Source organism: Elephantulus edwardii, unplaced genomic scaffold (genome assembly GCF_000299155.1).
Source record: "Elephantulus edwardii isolate Elephantulus edwardi_28Jun2011 unplaced genomic scaffold, EleEdw1.0 scaffold00076, whole genome shotgun sequence".
Classification (NCBI taxonomy): Eukaryota; Metazoa; Chordata; class Mammalia; order Macroscelidea; family Macroscelididae; genus Elephantulus; species Elephantulus edwardii.
In genome coordinates, this window is record NW_006399826.1 from 15,070,531 (window position 1) to 15,085,590 (window position 15,060).

The 15,060-nt window shown below is 42.8% G+C and overlaps 1 protein-coding gene across 1 annotated transcript in view; it reads right to left on the bottom strand.

Annotated features, from left to right (window-relative positions):
- The window catches only part of EPG5 (ectopic P-granules autophagy protein 5 homolog (C. elegans)), a 94,660-nt gene that overhangs the window by 44,311 nt on the left and 35,289 nt on the right, over positions 1-15,060 (bottom strand). The window contains exons 16-24 of the mRNA XM_006889217.1: positions 14,335-14,594; positions 12,572-12,712; positions 10,362-10,506; positions 9,947-10,144; positions 7,683-7,793; positions 5,861-5,983; positions 4,359-4,525; positions 3,170-3,391; positions 1,297-1,420 (exon numbers count right to left, since the gene is read on the bottom strand). Of these exons, the coding sequence (XP_006889279.1) occupies positions 1,297-1,420; positions 3,170-3,391; positions 4,359-4,525; positions 5,861-5,983; positions 7,683-7,793; positions 9,947-10,144; positions 10,362-10,506; positions 12,572-12,712; positions 14,335-14,594 (1,491 nt within the window). The remainder of the gene's footprint in view (positions 1-1,296; positions 1,421-3,169; positions 3,392-4,358; positions 4,526-5,860; positions 5,984-7,682; positions 7,794-9,946; positions 10,145-10,361; positions 10,507-12,571; positions 12,713-14,334; positions 14,595-15,060) is intronic.

Here is a 15,060-nt window from a genome sequence, read left to right on the forward strand (position 1 = left end):
CAAATGAAGGGTAGTATTAATAGTATAATGATACAAATGTTACTGGACATTATTTTTTAGTCTTTATCTTTAAAAAATTACATATGAAAACTTTTATGTTTCAAATGGTATATGCTCTTGGTCATGGTGAGGGGAGTGGATGAGGGACAGATGAAACTAGGTACCTGGTACAAAGAAGGATATAGGGGCAAAGAAGGGTAAGTCCACTATACGACTCTGCCTACTATGTCCATATAATTGACAGAGCAAAAGTTAAATAAATAAAATGAGGGTAAAAAGAGAAATGGGAATTCTACTATTCACTTTCCACTCCTCAGGAGTACACCTAGCATGTTCAAATCTACACTCAGTTGGCCCCTGGGTTGCAAACCTCTGACTTTAGCCTACTTGCCCTTCAATGTAATGTGCCCTCACTTTGTACATATGCTTCAGCACCGCTGCTGGACCCACAGTTTTGAAAGCCCTGAAAAGTGTTCCAGTCTTTTCTTATACTATACAAAACTTACTGCCACCAAGACGGAACCATCTCCTCGCTGGCCCTCCAGCGGGTTTTCAAGCCCACAAATCTCACAGGAGGTGATCTTTCTCCCATGGAGACCCTACAAGGCTGGGCAGAACCGAACAGTCCAATAGGGTTTGCTAGGCTGTAAGCTTTACAGAAGCAGGCAGCCACATTTTCTCCCAGAGTGACTGGTAGATTCAAACTGCCAACCTTTCAGGTAGCTGTCATGTGATTTAGAACTATGCCACCAAGTTTCCCTCTCAAGTCTTCCAAACTGACTGCTATCAAGTGAATTCTGATTCACAGTGACGCTCCAGCAGGCTTCTGAGGTGGTCAATCTTTGCCCCTGAGTCCCTCGTGGATTTGAACCACTGGAGACACTTGGCCTTTGAGTCAGCAGCTCAACACGTTACAGGCTATGAGTCCTATAAACCCTTACACTGTGCTTTCAATGGCAGTAGATGTGATTGATTAAAAATGTTGAGTTGCCAGCAATTTAGAAAAGACAGACCACAAGAAGCAGAGGATGGCTATGTCTGAGAGGTTGTAGAAAGTGCTAGAATGAACTCCAAGACTTAGGAGATACCACAGAGCTAGAGAGTCCAGAGGAAAAGTTCATTGAATAGAGTCACTTATGGAGTTATTGACGAAACTCAGAAACGAGGACTACGTGGCTACTACTCATTTCCATATCCATGAGATCCATATCCATATCCATATCCTACCAGCAGACTAAGAGAACGGCCAGTTTAAACTGATCAGACATGCTGACAAAGACAGAGCCATCACTTCACCTGCTGGTTCTGCATCACTTTTGCCAGTCTGTGAACATCATAATGCTTTGGCAGAGAAGGGATATAGGCATCTCCTGTTTGAAAAGTCTCATCTTCTAGCCATAATATATATACATTGAAGAGCCTGCAAGACAAAAATAGGTTAACATTTTAAAAGATATGCAAACAAGCACTGTTCCTTTATAGGAATTCTAGCCACCACTATGTAAAAATAAAGAGAAAATGTTTCCAACCACCACTACAACTTCCAGGAAATCCATTCCAGCCGAAGAAAAACATATCTCACAAATACCGCTCAACACTGAAACAAAAAGATATGAAGAAAGGGTTCTAAGCACTCTTATTATTAAAATAAGGCTAAAACAGTTGACAGAAGTAACTGGAGGTTACTGTAATACAGATCTTAAATTCTGAATTGAAAGATTTTCCTTTCTGAGATAGTGAACCTTACTTAACACTTCCCAAAAGTTAAAAGTTATATTCAAATAAACACATTAAATTTATACACTGGAAGAAGCTGTCAGCTTTAAGTTCAATCAATGTTGATATCCTGCCTTACAGCTAAAATTCATGGCATGTGTGCACTAGATCTCACCAAGAAAAAACAGAACAAAGTTAGGGTTTTTTTTTTAAAAAAAGCCAGAAAGAAATTTTTTTTCAAAAATGTAATCGTTTCTTTTGTTTAGTTTTTACAAGGAACACACTGCACTGGTATTTTAAGCAGTTATTTGCAGCAACAGGTCTGAGAGAAACTGCCTACAATAGGTAAGTTACTGGGCGGGGGTCAAGGAGGAGGCCTTGCTTTGATTTGCTCAATAGTGGAAAATTCTCTCGTTGGCCTCCGTGAAGGCCTGTCTGGGGGAGACATGGCGGTTAATAAGCCCTCAGAGGTTAGCTCTCTTCAGCCTCTGATCATGTGACATAGAAGGCTGCATTAGGAACACACTAAAGGAAAGAGAGTTAAAACAGGCAAAAGGGAATTTCTTGGTTGATTTAAAATGTTCAAAGACAAGGCCTTCCCAGTGGTTAAGCTGGGTTAAATAATATTTTCCTTCCCCAAAGCCAGATAAAGGGAGGCATCATGGGAGAGACAGTGTGAGGGCCTTGTAGTCAGGCAGGCGAGAAACCACAGTGCCTGCACTTCCTCACCAGGGCATCTGTAGTCACGGCTAATCATTAAGAATCAGTTTTACCAAATCTTATTTATAAGGCTAATACTTATTTACATCAAGTTGTAAATGAAAGGTAAAGAGATTATAAGAAAGGGATCCCAAATTATAGTTCTTCACCTTTTTGGGATGTAAATATCATGTCTCATTTCATAAGCTTGGAGAGATTTCAGGCACCTCACCCTACAGAGAACCCCTGTGAACTCTCTGAAGAACTCTGCCTTGATCAATTATTTCCTTTACTGAACTATTATGGGGAGCTCTAGTGGCCTAGTGGGTAAGGAGCTGCACTGCAAGGCCAAAGGCAGGTGGTCTGAATCCACCAGCTACTTGAAGGGACAAAAATGGGCAATCTGGCAATCTCCTCTCTGAGATTTTATAAACCTCTCTAGGATTTACAGCCTCTGTAAACTTGCCAGCTAAGGGGTGGGTCCAACTTGACAGTGTATAACAACAACATAATGAATTCACATGGTTTCTTCCTGTTTTTACATAAGAAAGGTAAGAGACTATTAGTCCTCTAACTTCTTCACTATCACTCAGACTCTAATCATTGCACAGAGCTTCATAAACATGTCAAGATGGAAAGTTGTTACCAAAGTTACCTTCTATATTCAATCCAACAGGGTTGAGACAATGAACACGCAGCAATCTGTAACACAACTAACAGCACCAGGACAGACAGCTAAACAACCATGTGTCACCTCACGAGTTCTGTGTGCAGCTCTGGGGACGTCAGGTAAGCCGGGGCGCCTGGCTGGGTCTCGTGTGGCCTTTCACTGCCCTCTGCTGGAATGCGAAGGGCCTTGCTCGCGGCGTGGTGGAAGTCGGCCACCTCGGTCAGACGCCTCTTCATATCCTTCAGCAGACTGATATGAGCTGGGCTTTGAAAAAACTTCCTTCCGATGCAGCCATCGATGGGTAAGCTTAGAAAAGACAAACACAGATCTAGAACCCGTGTCAGCACAGCAGACACTCCCTAGATGGTACAGTGTGGCAGGGTTAGCAAGTCAGCTTTCTAGGGCTCTGTGTAACTCGGCCGGAAAACTAGTGCTATCACGCCAGTTGTCATGCAGACTGAAACACTGCTGTAGGTTTTTCTTTGCTGTGATCGTTACAGAAACAAACCATCAGAACTTTCTTCCATGGTGCTGCTTAAGTTAGAAAGCTTTCAATTAGTTGCCAAGAGCACTCCATTTGCACCACCTAGCATTATATTAATGCATTATTCCCACATCCAGGGTTCTTATGAAAGGATCCAACAAGACTGCATACAGAAACAGTTCAAAAGAGAACTGAATGCTATATAAAAATTAAGATAAGAGATTGATGATCCCTGCTCATGAAGACTTTGTCGTGTGGTAGAAAAGTGAAGTGATAAAGAATCAATGTTCACGTTTCAGAGGAGAGGGTTTAGAGACAGAGCTGGGAGCCTGAGAGCTGGTGACCGAGGCTTCACAGCCAGTGGGTTCTCAGACTCCACCACGCACAGCCCACTGGCCTCAGATACACAGCTGTGTCTTGGTTCCCATCATCACTGCTCAGTACAAGCTCCCCTCCCCAGGCAGGGACAGCTCTGTGGTTACACAAGCACCCTCATTTGGGGGCAGCGTCTCTCCTTTTGTGTTTTCCCAAGTCCTCTGGTAAACCCTGCCTGGATCACTAAGAATCTGATGTGTCCCAGGGTGCTGTCTTCTTCAGGCTAGTTTTACAGGGAGCATAATGAGAGAGCTGTCCTAAGAACCTCAACTCCAAATAGGAGTTAAGAGGAGAAGAGAGGGAGACTCCCAGTACCTGTCACCTAGCAACGATCCCTAGTCACACTGCATAAGACATCAAACAGCACAAAAACAGGAATAGATCCAGAGAGAGGTACAATACTGGGCACCGTACCCATACTGCGGTCCTGGGCGGTGCAGGTACAGGAGGAAGAATTTCTGCCAAATGAGGGGCAGCAGGGGGTGATCCGAAGGCGTGACTAGCGCCTGGTGGGCCCAACGGTAAATCAGCAGCCTCTGGAGGGATGGAACGATGGGGAGCTTCAGCTGGGCCTGCGCTTTCTAGAAAGGAAGTGAAGAGGAAGACTGTGAGCAGCCGTGGCGTGGACACAAGGCAAGCACAGCGTGTGCTCGATCTAGGTGACCAAACTAAAAGGCTGAGCATTTTGTTTTCAATTCAACTGAGAAGGGAAAAATCTACAAGAAACTTCAACCCACTGTCTCACACCTTACTTCCCAGATATTAAGCAATGGGACAGAGTTTTGCTTTTGTTTCTGTGAAAACATTTCATAAACTCCAGAAATGAAAAGGGCTGTACAAGTCACCTAGTCTCACCTCATTTCCACTTTGAAATCCTTTTGTATTTAAAATGCTACAGAGCAAGTGAGTGGAATGATGCTGTTGGTCGTCTATGACTCACAGCAATCCTATGACAGCACACCAAACTCCCGCCCTGTCCCAAGCCCTCCTCACAATCTGTGTGGAATGAAAGGAAAACTAAAAGTAATTTCGTGGTCAAACTTTATCAATCTTTCAAAGTCAGGTTTTCAAAGACCTTTGAAGAATGGTAATATCTTGTGATTATCTTAATTAAGATCATAAACCAAATGCATAATGGCTGAATGGATAACCAATACATTGTGTAAACTTTCATTCAAATCAGGGTAAAAAGAGGGGGGGACATCTTAATAAATTCCATGGGAGCTCTGGTGGCCTAGTGGCAAGAAGCTGCACTGCAATCTGAATAGTCTGTGGTTCAAATCCACCAGATGCTCCGCTGGAGAAAGAGGGGCAATCTCCTCCTGCGCCAGTCGGATCTGATTCGATGACACATAACTTAAAAAAAAGAATGATAAATTCCTGGACAAGCTCACAAACTCCAAAGCAAAAGCCTAAACTATGGTTATGTAGAAGAAAAGGTCTTTATTCAACCTAAATCTCATTCTAATATCCCTCAGATTTTCCTAACTCTTAAAAACGGCTGGGAACTTTTAAAAATAAATTCCAGGCTTCAGAGAATCAAAATCTCAAAGGATGGTCCAGGGGATTTGACCTTTAAGAAACCCTCCAGGAATTACAAATTGCAAGGTGGAACCTGTTTAAAACAATGGCAATCATCTACATGCATGAAACACACAACTATGAAGTGTACACTGCAATTACACAGTTTTTAGTACTGGTTTTGTTATTGTGCTTTCCAGAACATAAAAACATTCACAACAAAAGGGAAGGGAAAAAATAAAAATTATGTAAGGTGGTGTTCTATAAACCTTTGCTCAAATCTCAACACACACACACACACACACACACACACACACACATGCTAGAGGCAAATCCATCAGCATCAAGGAAAAAAGGCATTTTCTACCACACAAATGCAGAACAGGTATTTGCACCTTCAGAGCTTGGTCAGGAGTAAAGCCAGAGTTTATAACCAATTCCCCTTCGACAATTCTTCGGAGCTGAGAGTCTTCTTCAAAGATGGATTCCATATTCAGTACAGTCCATGCAAACCAGACCTACAATGACATCAGGGACAGGGCTTTAGACTGGCAACATGCTGACATTACACAGATGAAAATCTCATCACAGTTCTATGTCAATAAACGTTAACTGTTCCCAAAGTCAGCACAGTAAAGGGCAAGGTCTACATGCGTGAGGACAAAAAGGAAGACTAGATACGGCCTCTGCCTTCAGAGGTTTTCTATTAGAGAAAAGAAGACTAAAATACATACATAAAGAATCGTGAGAAGTTAGCAGGGGTAAGTTCTGAGCCAGGGGTAAGGATGTAGTACTATGGGAAAGCAGGGGAAGGAGGCAGAAGTTCAGTAACTATCAACAATTCGAGACATACTACAGGGTTCAATTCTGACAACTCTGTCTTAAGTTTGTTCTGACATAAGTCAAATACACACACAGTCCCCAAGTTCTGAAACAGATCTGTTCCTAAGCATGTTTTTAAGTAGAATTTGTAATTACGTAAGAAAAAGTGTATGCATAATTCTTTTTTAAAATTATTTGTGTGTGTGTGTATACCATCAAATCAGATCTGACTGGTACAGGAGGAGATTGTCCCTCCTTCACCAGAAGATCATCTGGTGGATTCGAACCACGCACCTCTGGGATTGCAGTGCAGCTTCTTGCCACTAAGTCACGAAAGCTTAGTGCTATTTTCGTGCAAGAAAAGGCCTGAAGACTTTCTGATGATTTAAAAGCTTCCCATGCAAAAAGTAAAGGTGTCTGTGATGACAAATCCATGGAAATGAGCAGGTGGTTCTGGTGGCAAGGTCTACAGGGAATTGGCATCAAAACTCAATAATGAAGAATTCGTAGAAATCAATAGGTGGTTCTGGGGACACAGTCTACAGGGAGGTGGCTTCCAACTCAAAGGTGGCACCTCCCTGGCACTGTTAATTCGCCAGCAGTTCCAGTGGAGAACTACGGATAATCATCTCCCATGTGATTTAGTCTCTGAAAAGCCACGGCACGGTCAGCTATGAGTTGATTCTGAAATGATCGCAATAAGCTGAGTTTGAAGAGTTGGTCCGATCGTTTACAAGTGAGGAAAAATTTATATAAAATTACACAGCAAGCAGGAGTTGTCTATAAACTAAGATATCCATAACACAGGGACTACCTGACCACACTTTCTCTTCCATTTGATGACTGCCTTTTATGATCACTCTTTATAAATCCAATCTGTGTCATTGGGGATGGAAACATGGCATTAAAACTTATAGGCCCCTTTAACGTGTGTATGTGTGTGTGTGTGTGTGTGTGTGTGTGTGTGTGTATAAAATATCTATGTATAAAATAAGAGATCATTAAAATTGACACCACAGATGGAAAAAGAGACAACACTGGCATTCTGTGAGCTGCACTTGTGAAAGGTTCTGTGAGACAGTGCTACGTGCTGCTCTGAATGCTTTATTGAAAGATGCCAACGTGATTCCCACATAACAACAGAGGATTAAGCGGGTTCTTCACAGCATACAGCCTGCAAACGGCCAACACTTGGTTGCAGGACCCACACTCTACACCTGTCAGGTGGACCAGAGGCTGATCCAAGAAGCCTGAGACTGAACAAGCCACTGAATCCCCTAAAATCCCAATTAACATTGCTTTAAAACAACAGCAACAGCACAACTTCAAGATGGTAACACTAAAGTTCCCCAAAACAACCCAGATCTACTCCCCTTTCCTTCATGGGTTTCCTACCTGAGTGGATGTTGCCAGGCCTTCCACAAAGGAAGGTGTGATGTTGCCAGCCACGATCCAGCTCACCAAGGAAGAGAGCAGGCCCCGGTCACAGTGGTAGCCTAGAGCATTCTAGAACAAAGAGGGCAGGCGCAAAGACAGACTTTAAGATAAAGCTTATCAGGGATCCTTTTAATAATATAACGGCACTTAGCATACTATCTATCACACAGCAGATGATTCTAATAGGATATGCATTCCCATAATTAGTCCAACAAGCAGCAACAGTCCCAGGTAGTGGTAGTGTTGTTGTTGTTAGGTGTCATCAAGTCGAGTATGACTCCAAGTATGACCCTGGGAACAGATGAACCCTGACCTACCCTGTGCGAACCTCACAATCTCTGACACACTAGAGTCCACTGAAGCAGACACTGTATCAATCTACCCAGTTAAGGGTTTTCCTCTCCTTTGCTGTCCTTCCACCCTTCCAAGCATGATGTCTTCCCTAAACCAACCGAAGTATGAGAGACAAAGCTTAACCGTCCTGGTTTTCAAGGGGCCCTCTGGCTTCTCCTTCTCCAAGACATAGCTGTTCTTTTAACAGTCCATGGGATATACAGTACTCTCCCCAACAGTCTAGTTCAAAGGCATCAATTTTTCTTCTGTCATGCTTATTCATTGTCAGTTGTCTATACAGTAAGTGACGGAAAAGACCACAGTCTGAGGAGACGCAAATTAGTGCCAGGCAGTTTACTGCAGCAAAATGCAATGAGCCTGTGCAGTCTCCATGACATGATGATTAGAGGGAATGATTAGGGCAAGTAAGAGGGAGTCCTGGCAGCACAGTCTATAACGGAGTTTCACTGCCAACCCAAAGGTGAAACTTCTCTGGTTCAACTCTAATCCACCAGCTAACCCTTGAGAGAAAAATCAGCTATTTACAACCTCTGAAAACCCTGCTAGGGGTGGTCATCTATGAGTTCCTTCTGACTCTTGTGAGTCTGAGCTTGATTTTTATGCAAATAAAGCACCAGTGGCTCACCCAGGGAATTTCTAATAAAACGAATGGGGTGCCAGAAACCCTCTGAGGACGGTTATCATGCAGATAAACCATATGAAATGCAAACAAGGAGAATGGTGAGTTTTGCCATGCCACGAGGCTAAAAGAGCCAGTCCCACGACAGAAGCCTCACTATCACTAAGAAACAAAAGTCAGGAACAGAAAGCATCTTGTGGACCCAGGGTTTCTGCTCTGAAAACTTCTGAGATTCAGGAAACAGAGAGCTGTAACACTGGAGACAGTGAAGAAGGCAAACACAACAGAAGAGGGGCAGCAGCAGGCCCAGGAGATGAGCAGAGGACAGCAGACTTTCTTGTCCACGGGGCAGGAACACCGAGTACCTTCCAACAGGAGGCTGACTGGCAGAGTGGAGTGCCTGGGTGCACTTACCAGTAGAGCTAAAGAGCCTTTTTTAACAACTGCCTCCACAGGGCAGAAATTACCTAGCCTAAAAGACTGAAGGGTAAAAGTGTCAAAGATTAAGGAGATGAGGTGCAAGAGACCTCATCAAGGAGAGGCTTGTGTGTGAGCATGGCTTCTGATCCTGAACTGTAACCTGTTAACTTCTTTAACAAATCTCATAATCATCAGTATTGGCTATGAGTTCTGTCTGGCCACTGCAACAAATGACCAAGCCCAGCAGAGAAGAAGCATGCCATGGGAGGGACAGCTAGTGTCAGCACTGGGAAAAGATTGGACAGAGGTGCATGTCTGGCCAACACTTCATAGGACTCAGCTTCAGGTGATGCTGATGTGATTCTCTTGCCTACTAAAATGAGGGGAGAGTAGATGCCTTACCACACACAACCTTCCACAGGTGATCTTTTCCTCTGACTTCACTGGGTTCTGAACTACCAGAACATGGTTATTGAGATAAGCCACGAGCAGGACCAAGTTTTACCGAGGTTGTTGGTTTGGTTTGATTTTTAATGAATTACTGCACCATATCTTACGACAAAGGACACTGGACATTAAGAAAGCAGTCCACCCTAGTCTTTCCGATCTGGTTCAGTTACTGTTCTTTTGTGTCCTCTGCTAGCATTATCACAAAAACCAAGACAGAATTCTAGTTTCTGCACAGCACTTCTATAAGAAGAAGGACTGAAAGGCAGTAGTCACCAGGCAGTGTCTGCAACCTGGTAGACAGAGATTTCTGAGACATCTTTCCAGACAGAAACAGAGACGTTTCTTAATGACTGAAAGGGAAGGTCTCTAGTAGGTTTACCTTGTGTTGCTGGTAGAGCAATTTCTGCACACAGTCTTCCTGCATCAGCTGAAAAGCTGTTTTACACAAGTGGTCCATGAGGAAGAGGATGGTTTGTTCTCGGTACCAAAGATGTTGGCTAATGAGAGCCTGAACCCAGAACTCCAATACAGCAACGGGGCCCACTTCGTTGGGCTTAATGCTTACGGATATGTGTGCCTGTGGAGAAAAGGTTCAGATGACGTAACAACAGGTAAAAGCCCGCTTCCAATCATCCCAATGAAATAGTACCTACTTCTTTGCTGCAAAGCCCTAATCTGATAACCTTGCCCAAGAGCCCACACCAAGTTTTGAAAGCACCCCGTGTTGTGTTAGCACAAGTTTCTGGACGAGAAGATGGGTGAAGGTGCACGGAGAGGTTTACTAGGAGCCTGACCTGGATCATGCTGTTGAGAAGCTTCACGTTTTCCCCGTGGTTGGCTCCGGTCAGGTGCTGTGCCACTTTGTGGGTGACCTGCTGTGTGACACCCTGAGGGACACCACTGTCCAAGTGCAGGAACAGGAGGAGGTGTGACAGAAACCTGCCGAGCACACAGGACGACACACTTTACCTTCCAACCAGGCACTGCCACAATTTCTAATGGCTCAGTGCTTTTAAAAAAAAAACAAAAAATAAATAAAAGAGACTATTTTTTTTAAATAGGTCCAGTTTTAGACCAAAAGCCTATGCAAGGTTTCTAGTATTACCATCAGGCATTCCAGAGGGATACTGCATGGACTCGATAATTCTTTATTTGAGGACTGTACCAGGTATGGGAGCTCTGGTGGCCTAGTGGCAAGAGGTTGTGCTACAATCTTGAAGGCACACAGTTTGAAGCTACCAGCTGCTCCACAGAGGATGGATAATCTCCTTCCATATGATTAACTGCCTCTGAAAAGCCACTGGAGGGTCAGCTATGCATCGGTTCCAACTCTATGGTACACAACAACAACAAATCATGCATGATGGGAAGCTTAAGAGCATATCTAGCCTTTTCCCACATATACACAACACATCACTACTCCCAAACCAGACAACAAAAAAGATTTCCAGACTTTATCAAATGTACCCTGTATCAAATTACCCCAGGTAATTGAGAACCACTGACCTAATGTCATTATGAGCCTCTCAACTGGGCACCTCTGTCTCTAGTCTCTCTCTCCATACACATCAGTCTATACTTTCCCTTTTTGGTAATACTAGTCTTTATCAGGTTTCCACCACGCAATCAAGAATCTTAATGAATCCTGTCTCTCATGCCCTCTCTGCTTTCTTTAGCAGCTATTCTACCATAAACTCTGCAATTTTACTACATAATGTAGATGCAATCTGTACACCGTAACATAGCCTTTCCAAAATTTTGTTCAGATACTATGTCAAATGTTTTGTTTTCCCTATAAGACTTTGAAGTGTTTCATGCATGCATGAATGTCTTCCTGTGCAAATGAATCATTTGTATTATTATAGTAAGCACACTCCACGTTCTTAGTATCAACCTGTTTTTCCACTGTTATAACATATACTTCTCCACTCAATATAAAGAGCACTGTTTCCAATACTCTAAAAGGAACAACTGATTTTTCAAATAAGAGTTCATTCTAAATGCCAAAACCAAGCCTACTGCCATGGAGTTGGTGCTGATAAAAGCTGACATATTATCCCACACGTTTGCCAAGGTTGAAATCGTCAGAGAAGGAGCTGTCGTTTCTGCTCCCCTGGGGCAGCTGGGAGGTCCCCGCAGCAGCCAAGTGCTTACCGCTGTATCATCACAGCCTCTGCTAATAAAGTATCCCCTCCCCTCACAGCTGTCGAGTCAGTCCTGACTCACGGCTCAAGCTCCAGTGAGATTCGGAAGCTGTAAGTGGCTCGGGAGAGCACGGTATCCTGCAGAGAGGCTGGTCCATTCACTCGCCAGAGAAGAGCAAGCCTTGGGTTAGCAGAGAAACTCTCTACACACTATGCAACCAGAGCTCCCGTCCTAAATGATAAGCAATCTAAAACGAAATTATATATACATATATATATATGTATATGTTACGTGCATATGTATATGTATATATGTATGTATAAATATTTGTATGTATGTATAAATTTTTTTATGAATGTATAAATATTTGTATATAAACCAGTATAAATTATTGCCTAACTTGAGAGGGACTGAAGAGCATTATGCTGAGTGAACTAACTCAGTCCCACAAGGACAAATACTGTATAAAACCATTATTGTAGAATAAGCCTAAGGATGGGGGGAAGCAGATGTGTGAGGATATGAGGGCATGGGGATTAATCATGAAGTCGTACAATTTGATGGGGGGTTGAGGGAAACGGGAAGGATCTGGTGTGAAAAACAAGGTATTTGAATTATGTAAATAAACTAGTATAAAAAAAAAACCCTAAATTATAAAGGAAAATCTCTTTTCTAATAATATAACTGGAATCTGCATTTAAGCTGGGATACAAGTTTTGGATCTTATAAAAATATATTCTTGAAAGAGCAATTTCCTGTAATTCACTTGAGAACCCAGAAGCTACACTTGGAAGCTACAAGTGTGCCCTCGCCAGCCACTCTCCAAAGACGTTTCTTACCACAGATAGAGAATACTTACTGCTCATTCTTTAGAAGGTAATACTGGCAAGGGTAGAACAAAGGCAGAATCTTATCCAGAACATGAACCACTGTCCTCAAATGCCTTGACTGGACCAGAATTCCCAGCAGTGTGATACCTTCAGCACAAAACTTCTCAATGCTATGGAAAAGCAAAGGGCAATGAGCAAACAAGGAGGCCTTTCAATGTCTGTGATGAGCTATCCGCCTAGTCTACCTTCGACCTAGGTGACTTTTCTGTGCACCAATTTGAGAAAGAAATAATAGAAGGAGAATCAGAACTCCAGAAGTACAAAGTAAGCTGTTAGATTGGATTGTGTCATTCACTACCTCCCTTTGCTACCAAATACAAGTTCTAAAACGTAACTTCTACATCTGTGGTTATAACTCCATTTGGGATTTCTAATGAAATCATGCAGGTCAATCTCTTTTGACATTTAACACAAGGTACCAAGCAGAGTCGGGGAAAGGGAGGCCAGGCCACATAAGACCAGCCAGGAGCTGAGAGCTGACACTCTAAGAGACCAGGACCCCCCTCCACAGCCAGCAGAGAGGAAGTCTTCCCCTGGTGAGGGCACTCTGAAATCGGACTTCTAAACTTTAAAGAATGTCTAAACTAACTGTAAGATCATCAATTTGTTTATTAGAGCCACCATCTGTAGTATTTCTACTATAGCTGTTGTAGAGAACTAACAGAAAAGTCAAACACACTGCCGTTGTGTTGCTTCCATTCACAGCGACCCTACACGGGGTTTCTGAGGCTAAGAGTCTTTCTAAGTAGAAGAGACGACACATTTTTATCCCACAGAGCAGCTGGTGGATTCAAACTACTAAAGAGCAGCTTAGCAGTTCAATGTGTGATGCACTGCAGCACCTGGGCTCCTGAGATAACTGGAGACAGAATGTAAAATTGCTTGTGTAGTTTATCAGAAACTAATGAGCTGGGGTTGGGGGGAGACTAAGAAAGATGGGATAAATAATGTACACTGCATTGAAACAGATGAGGGAGAAAACTGCTTAAAAAGGATATGTGATTAGGTATGACTGTCATTACAAGAGTCCAGAACGAAGGCTGCATAGTGGAGTGGACCTGGCGGGGGTAGGGATTGAAAAACAATGAAATAATTTTTCTTTCACTTTTCAAAGAGAAGAATGTACTGGGGGGGAGGGGTGGGCAGGGAGAAAAGTACAACAATGAAATGAATGGAAATCCAAAGTCTGTAAATTTTCATTGAAATTAATAATAAGAAAAAATTTTTTAAAAAAGAAACACATGAGCTGACTGGGTATTTCAATCAGCTGGGCAGGTGGCTTCTTCAATTGAGCTGCCATCACTTTTTTTAAAAAGACATTGCAGGTATTCAAGTGTGTGTTCATTATTCTTTGAAACAGAATAAATTTACTGTGGGCATAAACATTACAAGTTGGGTGATGGGTCCAACTCTCTTCACTATACAACAAGGTGATATACTGCAAGGTGATATACTGGTACATATGTGTCTTATGTGAATTGGGGCAGCATTTTCCCTTGATAACTATTAATCAGGGCTAATCATCTGACCCAAACTATCCTGAGAAAGGTTTGGTGGGAGTCTCAGACCTGCAGGGTGTGAAAGACGAGAGCCTGGTGATGGGTTATGAGTCGAACCAACAAGCTCCCTGGATTACACCAAGTCTCCGACACATTTTTGTGCGCGACTTTTTACACTGACTACACCTATAGCAAGGTTCCGCAACCCTGCAGGTTTAGCCTAAACACTGTACCTGTGGCCCACGGCCGTCATGGACAGGGCAAGGTAACAGCCAATGGGCATGCCCGCTTTCACAGCCTTTAAGAGAGGATGAAATGTAGGCGACTCTGTCATGTCAGGGACAACGCTGGAGAAGGGAACAGTTGGGCAATTCTGTTGTATTCCATAGTCATTTTTATGCAGTTTCAACCTCAAGATCAAGTTCCAGGCCCACTGGTTAAATGAGGTCTCGGGTGTCTCTCCATAGCGAACAATACTGGCCAGATAAGAAACCTAAAACAACAGTTGATTTTTAACCACATTAGTCAAATATAAGCTAAGTCAGTAAGTTCACCCACACACCTTCTTTGATGACTAATAAAGTCCCCCAAAAGAGGATTATACTACCTATCAGCCCTCAAGTAACGTTTCCTGCACCACACTGACACAATTTTTCAATTGGTGTGTGGTTTGCGGTGCATATCCTTGATAACAAAATATAAACATTCTCTAAAAATGGTTATTTCTCACTTAAACCTGGGTATTTCCACTTATTTGCTAGTCACTTTATGAATCATATCAGAACTTCCTCAAACAAAAGAGAAGTTATATAAAAGTTGATAACCATTGACTAGTATGCTGTAAGCACTTTTTAACAACAATTTGGGGAAGGCATGATCCAATGTTCAAGGTGTAAAATCTCTCAGCATGGCCAATTTCAACCTCAGCAGTTCATTAACTAGCTTTCAAAGCTCCACGA